This window comes from Prunus persica, chromosome G2, assembly GCF_000346465.2.
Source record: "Prunus persica cultivar Lovell chromosome G2, Prunus_persica_NCBIv2, whole genome shotgun sequence".
Lineage (NCBI taxonomy): Eukaryota > Viridiplantae > Streptophyta > Magnoliopsida > Rosales > Rosaceae > Prunus > Prunus persica.
The window spans coordinates 4,058,345-4,077,835 of NC_034010.1; the positions used below are offsets into that span (position 1 = coordinate 4,058,345).

Below are 19,491 nucleotides of genomic sequence, written 5' to 3' on the forward strand. Positions count from 1 at the left end.
CTATTTTCCAGAAAAGCTCATAGTGAAGTGCATGACCTGTGCTGAAAAGTGGCATAAAAAACTTCAAATACAGAGCAATAGGCTCCTTAAATACACAACTTTGCAGAGCAAAATGTTCTTTTAGATATAAAAAAAGCTCGTTTGAATACAATAGTGAGGTAATAGGCTCTTGATAAGGGCTGAGTTTGTTTTGTTTTGTTTTGTTTTTAATATGTGAGCTTAATTATGAATTTCAATGCAATATTTTTTAACAATTGATTTATAATAGAAAAACGACATGCATACATTCTCAACAGCTACTCTTTGATCATAGGATTTTGGTATTTAGCACAAATTTGACAGAGTGATTATAGAGATAAGAGGTGCTAAGAAATTAGATATTATGATTTGTTCAATTACATTGCACCTATCCTATTATAGTTACAACTAACCTCAACTGGCTTACTGAACAGTTATAATTGATATAAGAGTTATAACCAACACTATTTCTTTGGATACAACAATTTTCTAACTGGCTTTGAGCCGTTGAATTAGTAGGTGAATTGTAAATAGCTATGTTTTTGTTTATGCTCTGTATTTTTTGTTTATTTTTCGTTTAATAGTCTATAATTCTGATTTCTTTATTTCAAATGTTGTACATTGTGTGACATAGGAGATGAGTTACTTGTAAATGAGGGAACATTGACATTTTCCTTCATATTTCTACTTTGTTTAGATAAACAACATAACCGAGGAGAGTTTGCTTGCTTATAAAATACCGACTTCTGTCTTTATTCTTTATCTTTCGCCCTTTGTAAGTTTCTTCTTATTTTTCCTGATCTTGTTTGGTCATATGTTCCTTTGGCAATATGCATTTGTGATATGGTTATCTCTTTTGTTAATATCTGTGATATGGTTTCATCTTTTGTCTATATTGTACGTGTGTGACTGATATATCTCCTACCTATTAATCAACTATGCCTGTATATTGTTTGTTTATTGCTTGTTATTGTCTAGATTTCAACGGCCTGAAATTATTTGTATAATATTTGTGTGCAGGGAAATATGGTTTCTCCAATTAAGTTGATGATTGTTGAGGAAGAAAAGTTCCAGGGAAAGGCGTTGTCCCTTTCCCATACAATGATCGCAATCAGTACCATAAAGGACAAATTCAGTTAGCAACAACTACGAAGGTTTGAAGAGAGTTGTTTTGGTCATCTCTTACTGATTGAGGACCTTAAGTGGACTTCGCCAATTGTCCACGGATTTTTGCTGAGGAAGGCTGATCTGAATACAGTTTCCCAAGTGAACGGGATAAAATTCATCGTTGGCAATAAGGTGATCCAATTCACGGCGCAACAATTTTGCATTGTCACAGGGCTAAGATTTTGAAACCTTCCTTTCATTCCGATTGCCACTAATGAGAACTGCTCATTGAAAAGGAGATACTTTGGCAACGATAAAACTGTCAACCTTTTGGAATTAGAAAAAGCCTTCCTCGACTGCGCTGATGAGGACGATGTATTCAAGCTTGGATTTGTATACTCTGCTATTTTTGTGTTGTTGTGCAGTGAAAAACATGTCCACATTGACATGCGGTATTTGAAGTTGGCGGAAGACCTTGAAGAGTTTGTGAAGTATCCATGGGGTGTTGTATCTTATGCCAAGACAAATGCGTCACTTCTGAAGGCACTTTGTGCAGATTACCAGTGAGTGAAAGTGCCCAAAAAAGCTGCGAAAACAAACAAATCTGAAAAGAAAGCAAAGAAAACGACAACTGGTAAACCAAGAGAGTATCACATCAAAGGTTTTGCCTTTGCACTTCAGGTGAGCAAATTTCCATTCATGTTTAAGTTAAATTTCATTTGTTTACAGTGAGTGACGTTTTCTTCCTCAAACCATATTTGGGCTTATGAGGTATTTCCAGCGTTGGCTGCACTACATTTGGTGGTGCACGAAGATAATGCCTACATTCCTCGTATACTACATTGGAGGAGCAATACTTTGGCTCATTTTCATGAGCTAATGAGCCAAGTATTCGAGAACCATGAGGTTAGTTATGTTTTTAATGATGATGTTAGGCATATCAAAATATAATAAGTTTACTGATATGTATATTGTCTGTGTAAATTGCAGGTTGATGTGCAACTTCTCCGACCAACTGTAATTGACAAGCAGCAGCCCTATTGGACTTGGGGTGACAGTGTTGAAGACACTGAAGAAATTGTTGAGTTGTTTGGCGATGACGCTGAAGAAAAAACCAGCACTTCTGCCTTTGTAGAAGAAAAAGATGATGACATTGACGAAACTGAGGCCCTTATGTCGTCTTCTAAGGCAATCATTACTTTTTTTGCAATATATACGTCATAATACAATAGGAAAATAACTGTTGTATTTGGGATATATTTTGGAAATATTGTAACACTTGCATTATAACTGAATGCAGGGTAAACTCGAGTCCACTGAGTTACGCACTTTGAAGCGTGACTTTCAAAGGACAAATGATGAATTGGCCAATGTAGCCAGTTCGAATCGAGTGCTTCGCAACAGAGTGCATGAGTTGGAATAAATGATACGGAAGGAGTCATTGAAACTTGAAAGAGAGTTTGCAAAAAAAATAAAAAGTGTGTGGAGGATTTCGGTAAGACCCTCGCTTCAATGGAACACAATTTTAAGCTGGAGATAGAGCAGCTGAAAAAACGAAATGGTGGGTTGAATGAAGGTGGGGAAGGACATGAGGACCTCGGTAGTCCTCATATGAATGAAGGAGGCTACAATGACTTGTTGCCATTATATGACTATGTTAGTCCGCCTACAGAACCGGCAGTAATGGAAACACAAGTCCCCGGTGATGGAGCCGAACCCTCTGCAGCCATGGTAGTCTAAGAGACAGAAATGGCCGGTTCAGTTCCTCACATACAAGTGCATGAAGCAGTTGAGCAGGCAGAATCCGAGAAGCTACCTACCCCGGAAGATGTGGTCGGGTGTGACGAAATCTGCAAAAGATTGTTGTTTTTGTTAGAAGATTGGAAAATAACTGATAGTATGCCATCGGGAGGTCCGATGAATCCTTCAAGTATACCCAAAGTTAGTATCGTTGGTGATGAAGAAGGTCGTGTGAGTGTTGAAAAAAAAGAAGTGGAAGGTAAATGGTGCAGAAAGAAGTGTCTGGCCCAGACATTGTTGAGTCTATTTACTGATCCTTTGAGGAAGAAGAGGACGATGAGTGTGTCAGATGCGACTGCAACCCCGCCATGTTTTGATCCATCAAAACCCCTGCCCATTGAAGATGTGAAGGCAGTAATAGAGTTTTACACTGCCTGGAAAAATGATATCAGGTTAGGATTCTTTACCTTCGAAATCCGATTTTCATGTTATTCTAGTATGTAGTCATATAGTAATGAGAAAATGTAGAGTTTCCTTTAATATACATGTGTATATTTGTCATGAACAAAGTCAGAATTATGAGATGAGTACAAAATTCATCGTTGCAATTTTGCCTATTGAAGTGCGGAGGTGCAGCTGGAATCATGTTCAGTGGGCGCTGATTTTTTCTACAAACTGATCAATGATACGGAATGGAGTAGCCCAAGGGTAATAATACACAAATCTCTACTTTATTACGATAATTCAATTGTTTTCTCACCTTTATTAAGTGTACAGTTGTATGAAATTGTGCTGATATTATATACGTCAACTTTCAGCACCTGGACATGGCAACCTTTCTCATCCGGAAAAGACAACTCTCTCATCCGTTGGTATTTGGAACTCACTGGACAACGGCAGATTATTGCTTGCAGGTAAACATGTTACATTCACTGCTTCATTTGCTTTTGGTTGTCATTCTATAATATGCCTTCATTTCAATGTCTGCAGCAATTTCTAGAGCCGGTCAAAGGGATTGCCAAGAAACGTGGATCGAAGAAGGCAGTTGCTTCAAACACCATTGACCTTCCACCCAGCAAGCTGAACAATATACATCACTATGTGCGCTGTATGTGGCAACATGGGTATGGCCAAGCTTGGACAAAAGTCCGGAAGGTCTATTTTCCATATAATCTTCAAGGGTCCCATTGGGTTGCAATCGAAATTGATTTCGTTTGACATACTGCAACTGTGTATGACTCTTAAGTTGGTTTTACTGCCACTTCAAAGCTGGTTACACATATGCACCATATTAGCTATACGCTGGCACAAGTGCTGTACAATATGCACTTTTATGAAGCTTCTTAGGTTGAAGAGGTTAAGCAAAAGGGGCTGAAGATGTCGAGGTTTTTGCCATTCTCAGTTTGCAGCATTGGAGATGTGCCACAACAACGAGATGGGTAAGCTTTGTGAATTTAGTGCAGTTTATAGGTATTTTACATAACTGCAGTTCTAATTTCCCAACTTATTGGCCTGACAGTACGTCCTGCGGAATCATGGGACTGTAAAATTCATCGAGCATCTCAGTGCTGGGATTTCGTTGGATAAAGTTGACCCTTTGAAGATCAAATATTACCGACTGAAGCTTGCAATAGAGGGTTTAAGGGGGGAGGCATATTTATGAGGTAAATGTCTTAATATTTGGGACCTCCACATGTTTGGGTCTCTTTTAAAACCCAACCGCCATTGCCTTTGCATCCCATTATTTAAAACCTAGCTTCTACCGTCCATCATTAAACTGCAAGCACTAATGCCTCCCATTTAAACCTCAACTGCCAATGCTCATCTTCCAATAATTAAAACAGAAAGACTCTGCATGCCCATCCTATAAATAGGCTTTCTCATGCTTTGCAAAAGGAGGAAAGAACAAAAAGAGAATGGCAGCAGAGGCAGGCTCATCCTCTAGCTGCCGGAAGCACCAAAAAACCTTGGCCTTTTCTTTCATAACACCAAGCCTGAGCATCACCCATATTCTTTTACAACGCCATCATTCCAACTCAAGCAGAAACTCTATCTTGCTAAACTTATGGGCTCTTAGCCCCCACACCACAAGCCTCTCATGCCAAGCCCTTCCATATTGATTCATTGAAACACAAGCCAAGCCTAAACTTTTGATTTACTAATCATTATCTTCTTGGTGAGAAAAACAAGAGTATTCCCTAAGAATCTGCATTCTTTCGGGGTATTTTGGGGCCTAGTTCTTGAACCAGGGCAAAGCGGCCCAAGTCCATCTAGAGCTACTGGAACAAAGATGGCCCTACATAAATGATGACTTTGCTGGGAATTAAGCCATTTCTCTTGAAGTGATTCCTCCACAACCACGAGCTTTATATGATCTTGTCATGCCACTAAGTGGAGCACCCATGCCACTGAGGTGTCGGAAACACCAAAGCAAACTCCATAACCATCCCCAAATCCAAATGACTTGGAGGCTTCGTGCCAAGCAAATCTAAAGCAAAATCAAAGAAAAAGTTTCCAAGCTCAAGATAAAACAAAAAATTGAGCACATAAGAAAATTGAGCTCAACATCCATTATTCACCCACAAACTGACGGCAAGCTTCAGCCAACATGCAAAGTTGTTGACCACTGTTGTCAACTTTTGAGGCTAGCTCTGCCATTCACCTCCATCTCCACCATGAAACACCATTAGCAAGCCTAGTCATCGTCATAAATCACCTTCGCAGCAACCCTTACCTCTCTAGAGTTATCGAGATGTGGGAGCATATATTTCACCGGCCAATAAGAAAACGACACGTGGAAAAGGAATACTCCTTAGGTCAAACTAATTGCCCTAATTAATTTCTTTTTAATTCGGGAAATTATCTTTGATTTAAGATAAGAATATCTCCCTAAATCAAGGAACCAATCTCCACTAAATCTCTTGGAATAATTCATATTAGGGTTATCTACTGTAGACGTCCCTGAACTTGGCCTCCAATTGCAATTGGGTCCGTGAACTTTTTTTTTTGCGCCAATTACATCCTTTAATTGGCCAAATAGTTCCAATTAGATCCTACCGTCCAACTCTGTCAATTTGTCTGTCAAAATGAAGGGGTAAAAACGTCCTTTCGGGTTCTTCATGACCCCAACTCCACCTTCTTCTTCCATCATCACCCAACAACCCCACCTCAAGAATCTGACTATTTTGGAAAGCCACCTTGTTCTTCCATCATCAATTCAACAACCCCACCTCAAGAATCTGACTATTTTGGAAAGCCATTTGTTAGAGGAGACTTGGTACAGAAAATTCCAACGTTCTGGAATTTCAGAAAGACAAAAAAAAAAAAAAAAAAGCAGCGAGAGAGAAACTTACCCTACCCAACAATTCTCTTCTTCAAGGAAACTTCTCAATTCCACAATCTCTTGGCCTCTTCCTGTGGTTTTCACCTTTTCTTTTGCTTTCATTTGTGTTCATCAGTCTCCTTCTCTGTCTCTCCCTCTCTCTCCCGCAACCTATTCCCCCCTCCTCCTTCAAAACCCAGATCCCAACCCAACCTGCAAAAACTTCTTTGTCGAAAACCTTAGTTTGGGTCCCTCAAGGAGATGCTTTTTTGGTCAAGAAGAAGACACAAAACACAACACTTTATTTTCACATAATGTACAAAACCCAAAATCCCAAGTAGACAACTTCAATCTGTCTTGACGTAAGGATTGTGGAGGGCAGGGTAGAGTATGTTCTTTGGCTTTCTCTCATTGGTTTTAAGGGGGTTAGGTTGGGATATGGGTTTTGAGCAGGTGGGATAAGGAGGAGGGGGAATGGGTTACGGGAGAGAGGGAGAGACAGAGAGGGCGAAAGAGAGAGAGAGAGGGATTTGGGTTTGGATTTTTTATTTTTAAGTTTACTTATTTAATTAAATATAATTTAATTATTCAATTTTTAAAAATTTTAAATTTTTTAATTTAAATGGACTGTTTTAGCCCTCAAATTAACAACCAAATTGACTGAAGGATTCAATTGGAACGTATGAGAGAGTTGGATGACCTAATTGCCTCATAAAAAAGTTTACGGACCCAATTGCAATTGGGGGCCAAGTTCAGGGACATCTACAGTGAATAATCCTTCCTATTATCTTTTTGGGAAGAATAATCCTAACCAAATAAGGATTATTCTCCCAAAATCCTAGCACACAAGGAAGTTATAAATACATAGCTATACAAGACATTCAAGGTAATCCTAAACCTAGTTCTAAAACCCGAAAGAAACATCTCTCTCTCTCTCCCTCTCCTCACAAGGCTAAGCACCACCACATACGACTTTGGCCACCTAGCTCTTCCAGTGAGAGAAAACTCCATCCTTTTAGCTATTGCCGCATCTTTTCTAAAAGATTGAACTGAACTAACTTAGGTATCGGAGGGCCTCTGAGTGTGGTCTTTTGCTCATATTTATTTCGCAAGAACCTAGAATGAGAAAGAAGGAAACTCAAAAGATAAAGAATCTACACGTGGATATTCTCCTATGGCCAAACCACTTGTCCCAATCCACTTGGGGACGTTTGAAAAGCACAACGACGAATTGTTTTGACGAGACCAGCATGACCGGCTGGTCCTCTGTTGAGATATAAAAACAAGGAAGGTCATCCCATGTGAAAGGGAGAAGCAACGGCTACAATTACGAAGCAAGCCATCAACAAAAAATAAAAAAGAGCAAAAGGAAGCATCCAATGCAAATAAAAAAAAAATATAAAAAACCATGCGAATGTCAGATTTCACAACAGGCCAAGCAGCAAAATAAATAAATAATATGCCAAGCAAAATTATTTCCTTCTCTCATCTGGCAACTTTCAAATGCATTTACTAAACTAATATGACAATACTTCAAGATTTTTTTGGGGTGGGCACGATTCAGTTTGGACTCGTTTTTGTCTCAAATTATAACCGATTCGGTACTATTCATCCAGTTTGGTTCGGTTCGGTTTTAATTAAAAAAATTCAAAAACTGTTCGGTTCGGTTTGAACCAGTTTTGATCCGATTTCAGTTTCAGTTCGGTTTTGAACTGGATTATAAAAATTATTATTTTTAATTGTTTTTTAATACAATTCTCAACTGAAATATTATTATTTTACTTGAAAATTAATAAATTATTCAATTTCATATAAAAATAAATATTAAAGTTAGAAAAGAGATATTTTGAAATTGAACTTGGATAAATATTAGTTTTTCTTTTTAGTGAAATTAAAAATATAGCATTAAATATAAATATATATTGAAATTATATATTTTTTTAATTTGACCGGTTCAGTTCGGCCCGGTCCGATTTTTGAAGACATGGAATTGGATCCGAAACCGATCCAAACCGATCCGATTCGGTTTTTGACCGGTCGTTGACTTTTTGATTAACTCGGTTTTTTTTCAATTTGGTTCGGCTTGAATTTCCGATTCGCCAGTTTGAGTGCCCACCCCTAAGATTTTCAATTTTAAGCATCTTTTGATTGGTTATTATATATTAAAGGTTATATTTTCACCCCATGCGTCATGTTTATTACTCTATTCTTATATTATCATACATTAGCCACTGCATCATATCTGATTTAATACCCGTTCACCATTATTTTATGCTATTCACTAGGAAAAAAAAAAGAAAAAAAAGGCTATAGACGACGGTGGTCTGTCGTCGTATAGGTGACCGCTATCTATTGTGACACTATAGAAGACGATGATTTATCGTTATCTATTAACCATTTAGACGACAGTTTTACAAGATCATCATTGTCTATTTATCAATTCTGACAATAGTGGATCACCGTCCTCTATTTGTTATTTTTTGTCGTCCTAATGCTTAATTAGACGACAGTATAATTTCGTTACCGTCATCTAAGTTGTGATATTTTGTAATGGTATTGTAGGTTTATATCCCTTTTTTTAGGTTGTTTCATTTGCAAAGACTTTTTCAATTCTCAAAACATGTTTCAAAATATTTCAATTAAAAAATGTAATCAAATGTGATCTCATAAGACAAAATATGCTCCAAAATATAAAAGAATTCATCACAAGCATCTGTTGAGCATAAATTTTTGTCCACAAGTTAACCAAAATACAAAAGAATTCTTCTAAGTTACCCATAAAACTCACCCCCAAGGTCTATGTATAACCCCCCAGAAATTCTGATCCTTCACAACACACTTCATCAATCTCCTTTTACGGGTAACTTTGATCAATTATCTTCTCCCACTAAAACATAATAAATAAAAAAGGAAAATTAGTCAATAAGTTCAACATCATGGTAACATATTTCTCAAGTCCTTCATATGACTCATATTAAAAACTTAACAATAGCAACCCCTCTTTTTAGTCCATCAAAGGGCATGTATAAATTGATATATTTTCTGTCACGATGAGCATAACCATTTTACTAACCACTACTAAACCATACAGAAGCCGAAACAATGTAGGGAAAACAAGAAAGAATGAAAGAGAACCAAGAAGAGGAAATGCGATGCAAGACCTGCATTAGCATATGTAAAGTAAGTTTCACCAAATTTCACCAAATTTCAGCAAGTTTCACCAACCAACTTTTACCTTTGATGTAGCTTCCTAATGAAATGAAAGACATACATGTTTACCTTTCAGCATATGATACACTAATTTTTATTTTTATTTATCTTGTTTCTCGAACTTCAAATATGAATCGATTTCTTTATAATATGAATTTCTTATCTGAATTTTTATATTTTTGTTTTTACTTTGTTGATGAACATGACTGCTTTTCACACGTGAAAGCATCATTCATCATTATCGAGGATGGCGACCCCATCCCCCATGAGAGTGCCACAGAAGTTTGGAAACTCTGCCCCCCCAACCCCAAGAGCATAGTAACAGGCACAGCACAGCCACCCAACGGAAAATATATAATCACAAAAAGCTTTCATACAGCCTTACCTTTTGAAATCTGTTTAAGAGCCGTAGATTCACAAAGAGATCAACGGCATTTGAGTCTGGTCCACTTGAGGACCGTTGAATTGTCGTTCTTGTCTTCTCATCCTCCAGTCTCCAACAGTCCAAACCAGAGTATTATTCCTTAGGCCATGTGCGTCCACGAACCCACCTACCCAATTTGAATTAATTAATGGTAATGATCCATCCCCCATGTGAGGGCAAGAAGAGTTTTAAAAACTTGTCACCCCAGAGAAAGACATTTTCAAAAAGCTTTCATACTTCCTTACCTGAGCTATCTGAGCTATCTGCGAACCTTGGAATATTACTTCATCCAATTCCCTTGCAAAGAAAAGAAGAGAAAAATGGCTGGAGCTTTGATCGGAGAGGCCTTTATTTCTGCTTCCATCCAGGTGATTTGTGACAGAATTGCCTCACCCGAGTTCATTGATTTATTTCGGCACAAGAAACTCGATCAACCTCTCCTCATGAAACTGAAGAGGACCCTTTTGACCTTGAACGCAGTGCTCGATGATGCAGAGGAGAAGCAAATTGAGAAACCAGCTGTGAGAGAGTGGCTTGACGACCTCAAACATGCAGTCTTTGATGCTGAGGACTTGCTGGGGGAGATCAACTATGAAGCATTGCGATGCAAGCTGGAAGGTGAAGCTGAAACAGCCGACAAATTTACCAACAAGGTGTGGAACTTCCTCCCTACTTCTCGTAATAAGTTTTATCAAAGCATGAATGTTAAGATACAGGAGTTGTTACGAAAACTAGAAGACTTTGTACAACTGAAAGGTGCTCTTGGTTTGACAGAAGTTGTTGGGAGGAAGGTTTCACAAAGAACTCCAACAACTTCCTTGATTCATGAACCTTATGTATATGGTAGAAATGAAGTCAAAGAAAATTTATCAAAAGTGTTGTTCTCTGATGATGCAAGCAAGGATGATGTGTCTGTCATCACCATTGTTGGAATGGGTGGGGTTGGCAAGACAACCCTTGCTCGAATGCTTTACAATGAAGACAGGGTGAAAGAGCATTTTACATTTAAAGCTTGGGCTTGTGTTTCAGAAGATTACGATGCTATTAGGGTAACTAAAACTCTTCTCGAGTCAGTCACTTCAAAACCTTGTAATACGACAGATCTCAATTTGCTTCAAGTTGAACTAAGAGAACAACTGCGGGGGAAGAAATTTTTGTTTGTATTGGATGACCTTTGGAATGAGAAATATACTGATTGGAACTGCCTCCAAACTCCTTTTACTTCAGGGGCAAGGGGAAGTAAAGTCATCGTAACAACACGGAACAAAAATGTAGCATCTTTCATGCAAAATGTTCCCACTCAACCCTTGGAACCATTGTCGCATGAAGATTGTTGGTCATTACTTGCAAAACATGCGTTTGGAAATGTAAGCTGTAGTGCATATCCAAGCTTGGAAGAAATCGGCAAGAAAATTGCACGAAAGTGCAATGGGTTGCCTTTAGCTGCACAAACACTTGGCGGTTTGTTACGTTCCAGGCTAGACTCCGAGGTATGGAACAGAGTACTAAACAACAGCATTTGGGAGTTACCTTCCGAGAAAAGTGACATTCTTCCTGCTCTAGGATTGAGTTATCATTATCTTCCAGCTAAATTAAAGCGATGCTTTATTTATTGTTCAATTTTTCCAAAAGACTATGAATTCAAGGTAGAAGACGTTGTTTTTCTTTGGATGGCAGAAGGTTTAATTCCCCAAGCGGAGAATGGGGACAACATGGAAGAAGTGGCTAAGGAATATTTTGATGAACTTTTATCCCGATCATTGTTTCAAACATCGGGGAAATCAAGTTTCGTTATGCATGATCTCATCAATGACTTGGCTGTGTTCATGTCTAAAGGATTTTGTTCCAGGTGGGAAGGGAGGGAATCACATGAAGTAGAAAGAGTTCGCCATTTGTCATATGCTAGGGAAGAATATGATGTTTCTCTTAAATTTGAGCAATTAAAGGAGGCTAAGTGTTTGCGGACCTTCCTACCTACCTCTTTAAATACTCATAAAGAGTATAATTATCTAGGCAAAAAGGTTGTACCAAATTTGTCGTCGTCACACAGATGTTTACGGGTGTTATCATTGTCAAGTTATAGGAATGTCACTCAGCTACCTGATTCTATTAAAAATCTTATTCACTTGCGCTATTTGGATCTCTCTGGTACTGCAATTGAAACGTTACCTAGTGTACTTTGCAGTTTGTACTATTTGCAGACGTTACTATTGTCAAATTGTTCCTTTCTTGTTGAATTACCTGCAGACTTGAGAAAATTGATAAATTTACAGAAATTAATGCTTGGAGGTTGTGCGTCTCTTGCTAAATTGCCTGTAGACCTGTGGGAATTAATTAGTTTGCGTCATCTTGATGTGAGTGGAACTAAAATTGCAGAGATGCCAGCACAAATGAGTAGACTAAAAAGTTTGAGAACATTGATTGCTTTTGTTGTGGGGAAATCTATTGGGTCGACCATTGGGGAATTGGGGGAGCTTCCACATCTTCAAGGAAAACTTTCAATTCTAAAACTGCAAAATGTAGTTGATGCTAAGGATGCCGTGCAAGCCAATTTGAAGAATAAGAATGATTTGAAGGAGTTAGAGTTGGCATGGGACGATGAAGACTTAGATGATTCCGAAAAAGCGAGAGATGTACTTGGCAAGCTCCAGCCTTCAATTAGTTTGGAGAAACTAATCATCAAATTTTACGGTGGAACTAACTTCCCGAATTGGTTAGGAGACTCATGCTTCTCTAACATACAAGTTATGCGTCTCAGTAATTGTAAATATTGTTGGTCGCTGCCACCAGTTGGGGGGCTACCTGCTCTCAAAGAGCTCTATATAGAAAGGATGGAATTTGTTAAGACAATTGGTGTTGAGTTCTATGGCAGAAATGGAGCGTATCTAATTCAGCCATTTCAATCACTGGAGAAACTGGAGTTTAAGGAGATGGCAGAGTGGGAGGAATGGATACCAAGTGGAAGTGGAGGTCCAGACTTTCCTCGTCTCCAGGTACTGATCCTAAATGTGTGTCCGAAGTTGAGAGGAAGCTTGCCTTGTGATCTGCCTTGCTTGAAGAAACTTGGAGTGGATGGGTGTGGGGTTTTGCATGACCAAGGGGCCACTGCTACTACTAGTAGTGGTACTAGTCTCAACTACAATTCTCTTGAAGAATTGGAAATAGGTGAATGCCAAACAGGTCTGTTATCATTACTAGAGACAAAGCTCCTCTCCCAACTTGCCATTCGACATTTTAATGACATACAGTGCTTGCCCAACATCAATCGTCTTCACAGATTGTCTCTCTGGAATTGTCCAACGCTGTCATCATTCCCTGAAGATGGCCTACCCACTTCGTTGACATCACTTATAATAATCAATTGTAGGATATTAGAATTCCTACCTCAAGAGATGTTGGCCAAATTAACATCACTCCACCTTTTGAGGATATATAATAGCTGTGATTCAATGAGGTCCTTCCCCTTGGACATTTTTCCCAAATTGAAGACACTTGAAATTGGTTACTGTGACAATCTGGAATCGCTTTGCTTGATTGAAGAAGGAGCAGTTCTCAGTCATTTAAATGACCTGCAGGTCTATAATTGTCCAAATCTGGTGTGTTTTCCCCCGGGAGGATTGCCCACTCCCAACCTGACTCGATTGGAATTTTTGGGATGCGAGAAGTTGAAGTCATTACCCGAACACATTCACACCCTCACTGCCCTTGGACATTTGAATTTAAGCAATCTTCCAAATCTGGAGTCAATTGCAGAAGATGGGGGTTTGCCTCCCAACCTCCGAGATTTTAGCATTAATAATTGTGAGAGACTGAGGGCTTCATCTTCATCAGTAGGAGACTACAATAACTGGGGTTTGCAAGCACTTGTCTCCCTTGAAGAATTTAGAATTGGTGGCAGGGGAAGTGATGAAATCTTGGAGACGTTGCTCAAGCAACAGCTGCTCCCTACCACTGTTCGCACTCTCCGCATCGGGGAACTTTCAACTCTGAAATCTTCGGATGTAAAGGGACTTGCACGCCTTACTTTTCTTGAAACTCTAGAAATTATTTGGTGTAAAAGTCTGGAATTCCTGCCAGGAGAGGTACTTCAACACCTCACTTCTCTTCAACGGCTATACATTTATGACTGTCCGAGTCTCCAATTCCTGCCAGAAGAGGGTCTGCCGCCATCTCTTTCTTATCTGTGCATCTCCAAGTGTCCTGCCCTGGAGAAAAGGTATCAGAATAAGACGGAACAAGATCATTGGGCCAGTATATCTCACATTCAATGCATCCAGATAAATGATGAAGTCATCTTAAGATAATAAAACAAACCAGGTATGTACTTCAAATAACGCTTTAACTGCTTTTCTTCTAATTCAATAAAAAAAAACTGAAATTCACTGTCCAAATAAACTGAAATACACATTTGCATCCAATTAACTTTTACAGTTGCCAAAATGCATAGCATTTTCATTGAATGCTTCTTCCCAGATCATGCTCTCTGTTGTTCAGCACTTTATTTTATAATTCATATTCGTTTTTGGCACACTATCAATAATCGAAACATTTCAAGCTCAATTTTGTCGTTTTGGGTTCTCCATTAATATTTCATCTCATTTCTAATTGTATGCATCCAGGAGATTGAAGCCATCTGATCAAAATTTTATACTCAGCTTTTTGTGAATTACATTGTCTCCCTTGAAGAATTTACAATTGGTGGCAGGGGAAGTGATGATATCTTGGAGATGTTGCTCAAGCAACAGTTGCTCCCTTCCACTCTTTACACTCTCCACATCTATAGACTATCAAGTCTGAAATCTTTGGACAGAAAGGGACTTAAAAACATCACTTCTCTTTCCTTTCTGAGTATCTCCAAGTGTTTTTCCCGGTAGAAAAGGTATAAGAAGATGACAGGAAAAGATTGGGCCAACATATCTCACATTCCTTGCATCAAGATAGGCCACGAAGTGATCATATGAGATGAGCTCTCTCTCTCTCTCTCTCTCACACACACATTCCTGGAAGTCATCATATGGTATGTACATCAAGATAGGCCAAATTTTATTTTATTTTATTTTTCCAACAATTGCATATTTGAAGAATACATGCATTATTTTTGTCATCTATCTAGTGCACAATCTCTAAGACATGTTTGGACGTTTGTAAGATACTTTTTCTATTTGTTGGTAATTTCTAAATAGAAAACTCAGTAGTAACAAAACAAATTTCTTACCAGCAGTTATTATTTTATCGTGCAGACTGCCATGTACATACATACCAAAAGGTCTTGTTCAACTGAAAAGATTGACATAGGAAATTTATTCACATGGTATAAGTAACAGATTCATGAATGGAAAATGCGATCCAAAGCATATTGGTTACTTTTATGACTCTTTAGAAGTCAGACAGCCCTGCTGATTCTGATGAAGAAACCCCAGTTGTCAACTTAATCAAACAAGTCAATTTTCGTAAATGGTATTCGAAAGTCACGATAGTTGTCAAAGATTTTGAATTTACCACAGTTGCCTTATTTGATTCAGGAGCTGACCTTAACTGTATCCAGGAAGGTCTAATTCCTACTAAGTATTACCAGAAGTCTAGAGAATCCCTAAGCACCGCTTCAGGAAAATCTCTCCAGTTGAATTTTGAGTTGCCTAAAGCCCATATTTGCCAAAACAAAGTTTGCTTTAAAACTTCGTTTGTTTTAGTTAAAAATATCACTGATGAGGTTATCCTAGGATTACCATTTATAAGCCTGCTCTATCCTTTCCAGGTAGAATACGACGGTGTTATTTCTACCCAGCTAGGTGAGAAAGTTAAGTTTAGTTTTCTGTCCAAACCAGAGTTGCATAATCTGAAAGCCCTACAGAAACAATCTGTCTTTAGGTCCCTTCAGATTGTTCAGAAAACTAACCAGTTGAATTAAAAAATTGCAAGTTGAAAACCATACAATCAGGCAGGACTTAACAAGTCTTCAAAAAGGCAAAATGCCTTTAGAGCCCAGTAGCCAGTCAGACAGCCCTGCTGATTCTGATGAAGAAACCCCAGTTGTCAACTTAATCAAACAAGTCAATTTTCGTAAATGGTATTCGAAAGTCACGATAGTTGTCAAAGATTTTGAATTTACCACAGTTGCCTTATTTGATTCAGGAGCTGACCTTAACTGTATCCAGGAAGGTCTAATTCCTACTAAGTATTACCAGAAGTCTAGAGAATCCCTAAGCACCGCTTCAGGAAAATCTCTCCAGTTGAATTTTGAGTTGCCTAAAGCCCATATTTGCCAAAACAAAGTTTGCTTTAAAACTTCGTTTGTTTTAGTTAAAAATATCACTGATGAGGTTATCCTAGGATTACCATTTATAAGCCTGCTCTATCCTTTCCAGGTAGAATACGACGGTGTTATTTCTACCCAGCTAGGTGAGAAAGTTAAGTTTAGTTTTCTGTCCAAGCCAGAGTTGCATAATCTGAAAGCCCTACAGAAACAATCTGTCTTTAGGTCCCTTCAGATTGTTCAGAAAACTAACCAGTTGAATTTTCTTAAAGAAGATATTAAGTTTAAAAGAGTTGAACAACAACTTGCCAGTCAGTCCTTACAGTTGCAAATTCAAAAATTTGAACAAAGATTAAAAGAAGAGATTTGTTCTGAGTTACCCACAGCCTTTTGGTATAGGAAACAGCATGTTGTCCGTCTCCCTTATATCAAAACCTTTAGTGAGAAAAATATCCCCACTAAAGCCAGGCCAATTCAAATGAGTCAAGAAATGATGGAATTTTGTAAGAAAGAAATTGAAGAGTTGCTTCAGAAGAAAATAATTCGTAAGAGCAAGTCCCCTTGGTCGTGTCCTGCTTTTTATGTTCAGAAAAATGCTGAACTAGAAAGAGGAGTCCCAAGATTAGTTATCAATTACAAGCCTCTTAATGCGGTCCTAGAATGGATTAGGTATCCTATACCTAATAAAAGAGATCTCATTAACCGGTTAGAAAAAGCAGTTGTCTATTCCAAGTTCGATTTAAAGAGTGGTTTCTGGCAAATCCAAATAGATGAGTCAGATAGATATAAGACTGCATTTGTCACTCCTTTTGGTCATTATGAATGGAATGTAATGCCTTTTGGTTTGAAAAATGCTCCTAGTGAATTCCAGAATATCATGAATGATATATTCAATCCTTACAGCCAGTTTTCGATTGTTTATATTGATGATGTTCTGATCTTTTCTGAGTCAATAGAACAACATTGGAAACATTTGAATAAGTTCCTTCAAGTTGTCAAACAAAATGGTTTAGTTGTTTCTGCCAAAAAGATCAAGTTGTTTCAAACCAATATTCGTTTTCTTGGTTTCAATATTTGTCAGTCGCAAATTTCCCCAATCGATCGAGTTATTCAGTTTGCTGATAAGTTCCCTGATCAAATTCTTGATAAGAGTCAACTCCAGAGGTTTCTAGGATCTCTAAATTATATCTCTGACTTCTATCAGAATCTGAGAAAACAGTGTAAGCCCCTATTTGATAGGTTGCAGAGTAATCCTCCTCCTTGGTCGTCTACTCACACAGAAGTTGTTAAACAAATTAAGTCTCATGTCAAGACACTTCCCTGTCTTGGTATTCCGTCAGTTGATTCTTTCAAAATAGTTGAAACAGATGCCTCTGACATAGGTTATGGTGGCATTCTTAAGCAAAAAGTCAGTCCTAGTTCTCCAGAACAAATTGTTCGATTCCATTCTGGAACCTGGACTCAGTCGCAGCATAATTACAGTACTATTAAAAAAGAAATATTAGCTATTGTATTATGCATCAGTAAATTTCAAGATGACTTGCTTAATCAAAAGTTTTTAATTCGAGTTGATTGTAAGTCTGCAAAACATGTTTTAGAAAAAGATGTTCAAAACATTGCATCTAAACAGATTTTTGCACGATGGCAAAGTATTTTAAGTATATTTGATTTTGAAATTGAATATTTGAAAGGCAGTGAGAATTCTGTCCCTGATTTTCTCACTCGAGAATTCTTGCAGGATGCACAATGGCTCCCAAGAAAGACAAGCAAAAAGCAGTAGTCAGTCAATCTAAGTTGCCCAATTCGCCCAAGTCAACCCAGTCATCCCAGTCGCTCAGAGTCCTTCCTTCCTCCATGAGTCAACCTAAGCCAGAGTTGCCCAAACAAATAGTTCCATATCCGGGTCACCCCCCATTATCAGTTGCCACCCCAATCTCAGTTGCAAACAGATTTTCCTCTTTAGGATCAACAGTTGGCCAAATTCGCCCCAGTTATCAATCTACCTTAGTTTCTAGTTATGACCCCTTTGCAGTTGAAATCCCTGCAGGGCCATCAGTTGCTTTTAAAAAATCGTCCCCTTATTTGCCTAAAAGTAATTCTCATTTATTTGTCATTGAGTCTGTATATGATATTCATGCAAATCCAGTTGAAATTGCCAAACACTATTTCCCTCCTGGATTTCATTATATGCCCCAGAGTCCCTATAAGTCCCTCAAGTATTATAGAGATATATTACTTGAGACACAATCAGTTGAAATTAAGCCGATAAAGGATCGGGATCATCCTGAAACCATTCTTTATCATTCTCTTTACATTCATCAAATTGTCAGTCAACAATCTTTCAGTAGCCATCCTTACGAGTTGAAAATACTTAAGTCAAAATTACAGTATAATTATTCTGATTATATTGAAGCCTGGTATACTATCTTTCTTCACCAATCTGAAGATTTTAGTCATTCCTGGTTTATTAATTTTGATAATAAGTTCAAAAGCCCTTTCCCTTATTGGTTCCTCCACTGGTGGGAAAAACATGGACCAGTTGATGAAATTCTACCAGTATCAGTTCTTGAGTTAATCCGCCATTATACAAAAAGAGCCAAGTTTTCCCTAGTTGATTTATTCTTCCCCAAACAGTTGCTGTTCATGGCCAGATACAAGGTACCTTGGATCCTTAAATGGTCCTATGCCATCACCAAGGACACCCGTGTATTTGCCCGCCAATTCTCAGTCAAATGGTGGGACAAGTTTGAAGTTGATAGAATTGCCAAGTACGTCTACAATGACCTCCCCAGGGAGCCAGTTGCTCGCCCAGTATCTCCTACAGGCTCAGCCAGATCATCCTTATCAATTGAAGGAAAGTCTAAAGCTGAACTCCAGGAAATTGCACGCCAGCTGATCATCCAGGCTTCTCAGATGGATGATGATGAGGACAGTGATTCTCCTCCATCGTCTAGTTGCCAGCCCATGCAGAGTCCTGCCAAGACAAAGTCATGGTTTGATGACAGCCAGGACCCCTACGATGCCTACGATCTAGGGGAATCCTCTCCATAATTGCCTCAGTTGCCGACAAGCAAGCCTCGTCAAAAGAAGTTGCTAATTTGTCAAAAGTAGTTGCCGACAGGTTACTCTGTCAAAAGAAAATGCCAAACCACGTGAAAGCAGCAGACAAAGCATCTCTGCTTTTACCTCAGTCAGATCACCGAAAAGCAGCAGACAATACACTGTTCGCTTTTTGACAATCCACCGAAAGTAGCCAAGAGCATCTGCAGGAGTCAAAGTTACCTCTACAGTTGCTAAAAGTTGAATCAGGTTGAACACCCGTGCTTCTACAGCTGTCCAACCATAGTTACCTTTGGTAAACCATAGTTGAAAGTTGTCTTTAAATTCAGGCTTGATTAACTGTGCTCATCATACGGT

General features: G+C 38.5%; 1 protein-coding gene across 6 annotated transcripts in view; it reads left to right on the top strand.

Annotated features, from left to right (window-relative positions):
• The window catches only part of LOC18785224 (putative disease resistance RPP13-like protein 1), a 20,492-nt gene continuing 10,912 nt past the window's right edge, over positions 9,912–19,491 (top strand). For 5 of the 6 annotated variants that reach the window (XM_020558402.1, XM_020558403.1, XM_020558407.1 and 2 more), the window contains exons 1-2: positions 9,912–14,138; positions 14,441–14,838. In XM_020558402.1, coding sequence (XP_020413991.1) covers positions 10,142–14,125 — 3,984 coding nt within the window. In that variant the 5' untranslated portion in view covers positions 9,912–10,141 and the 3' untranslated portion in view covers positions 14,126–14,138; positions 14,441–14,838. The remainder of the gene's footprint in view (positions 14,139–14,440; positions 14,839–19,491) is intronic. The other variant, XM_020558406.1, reaches the window with a different exon arrangement.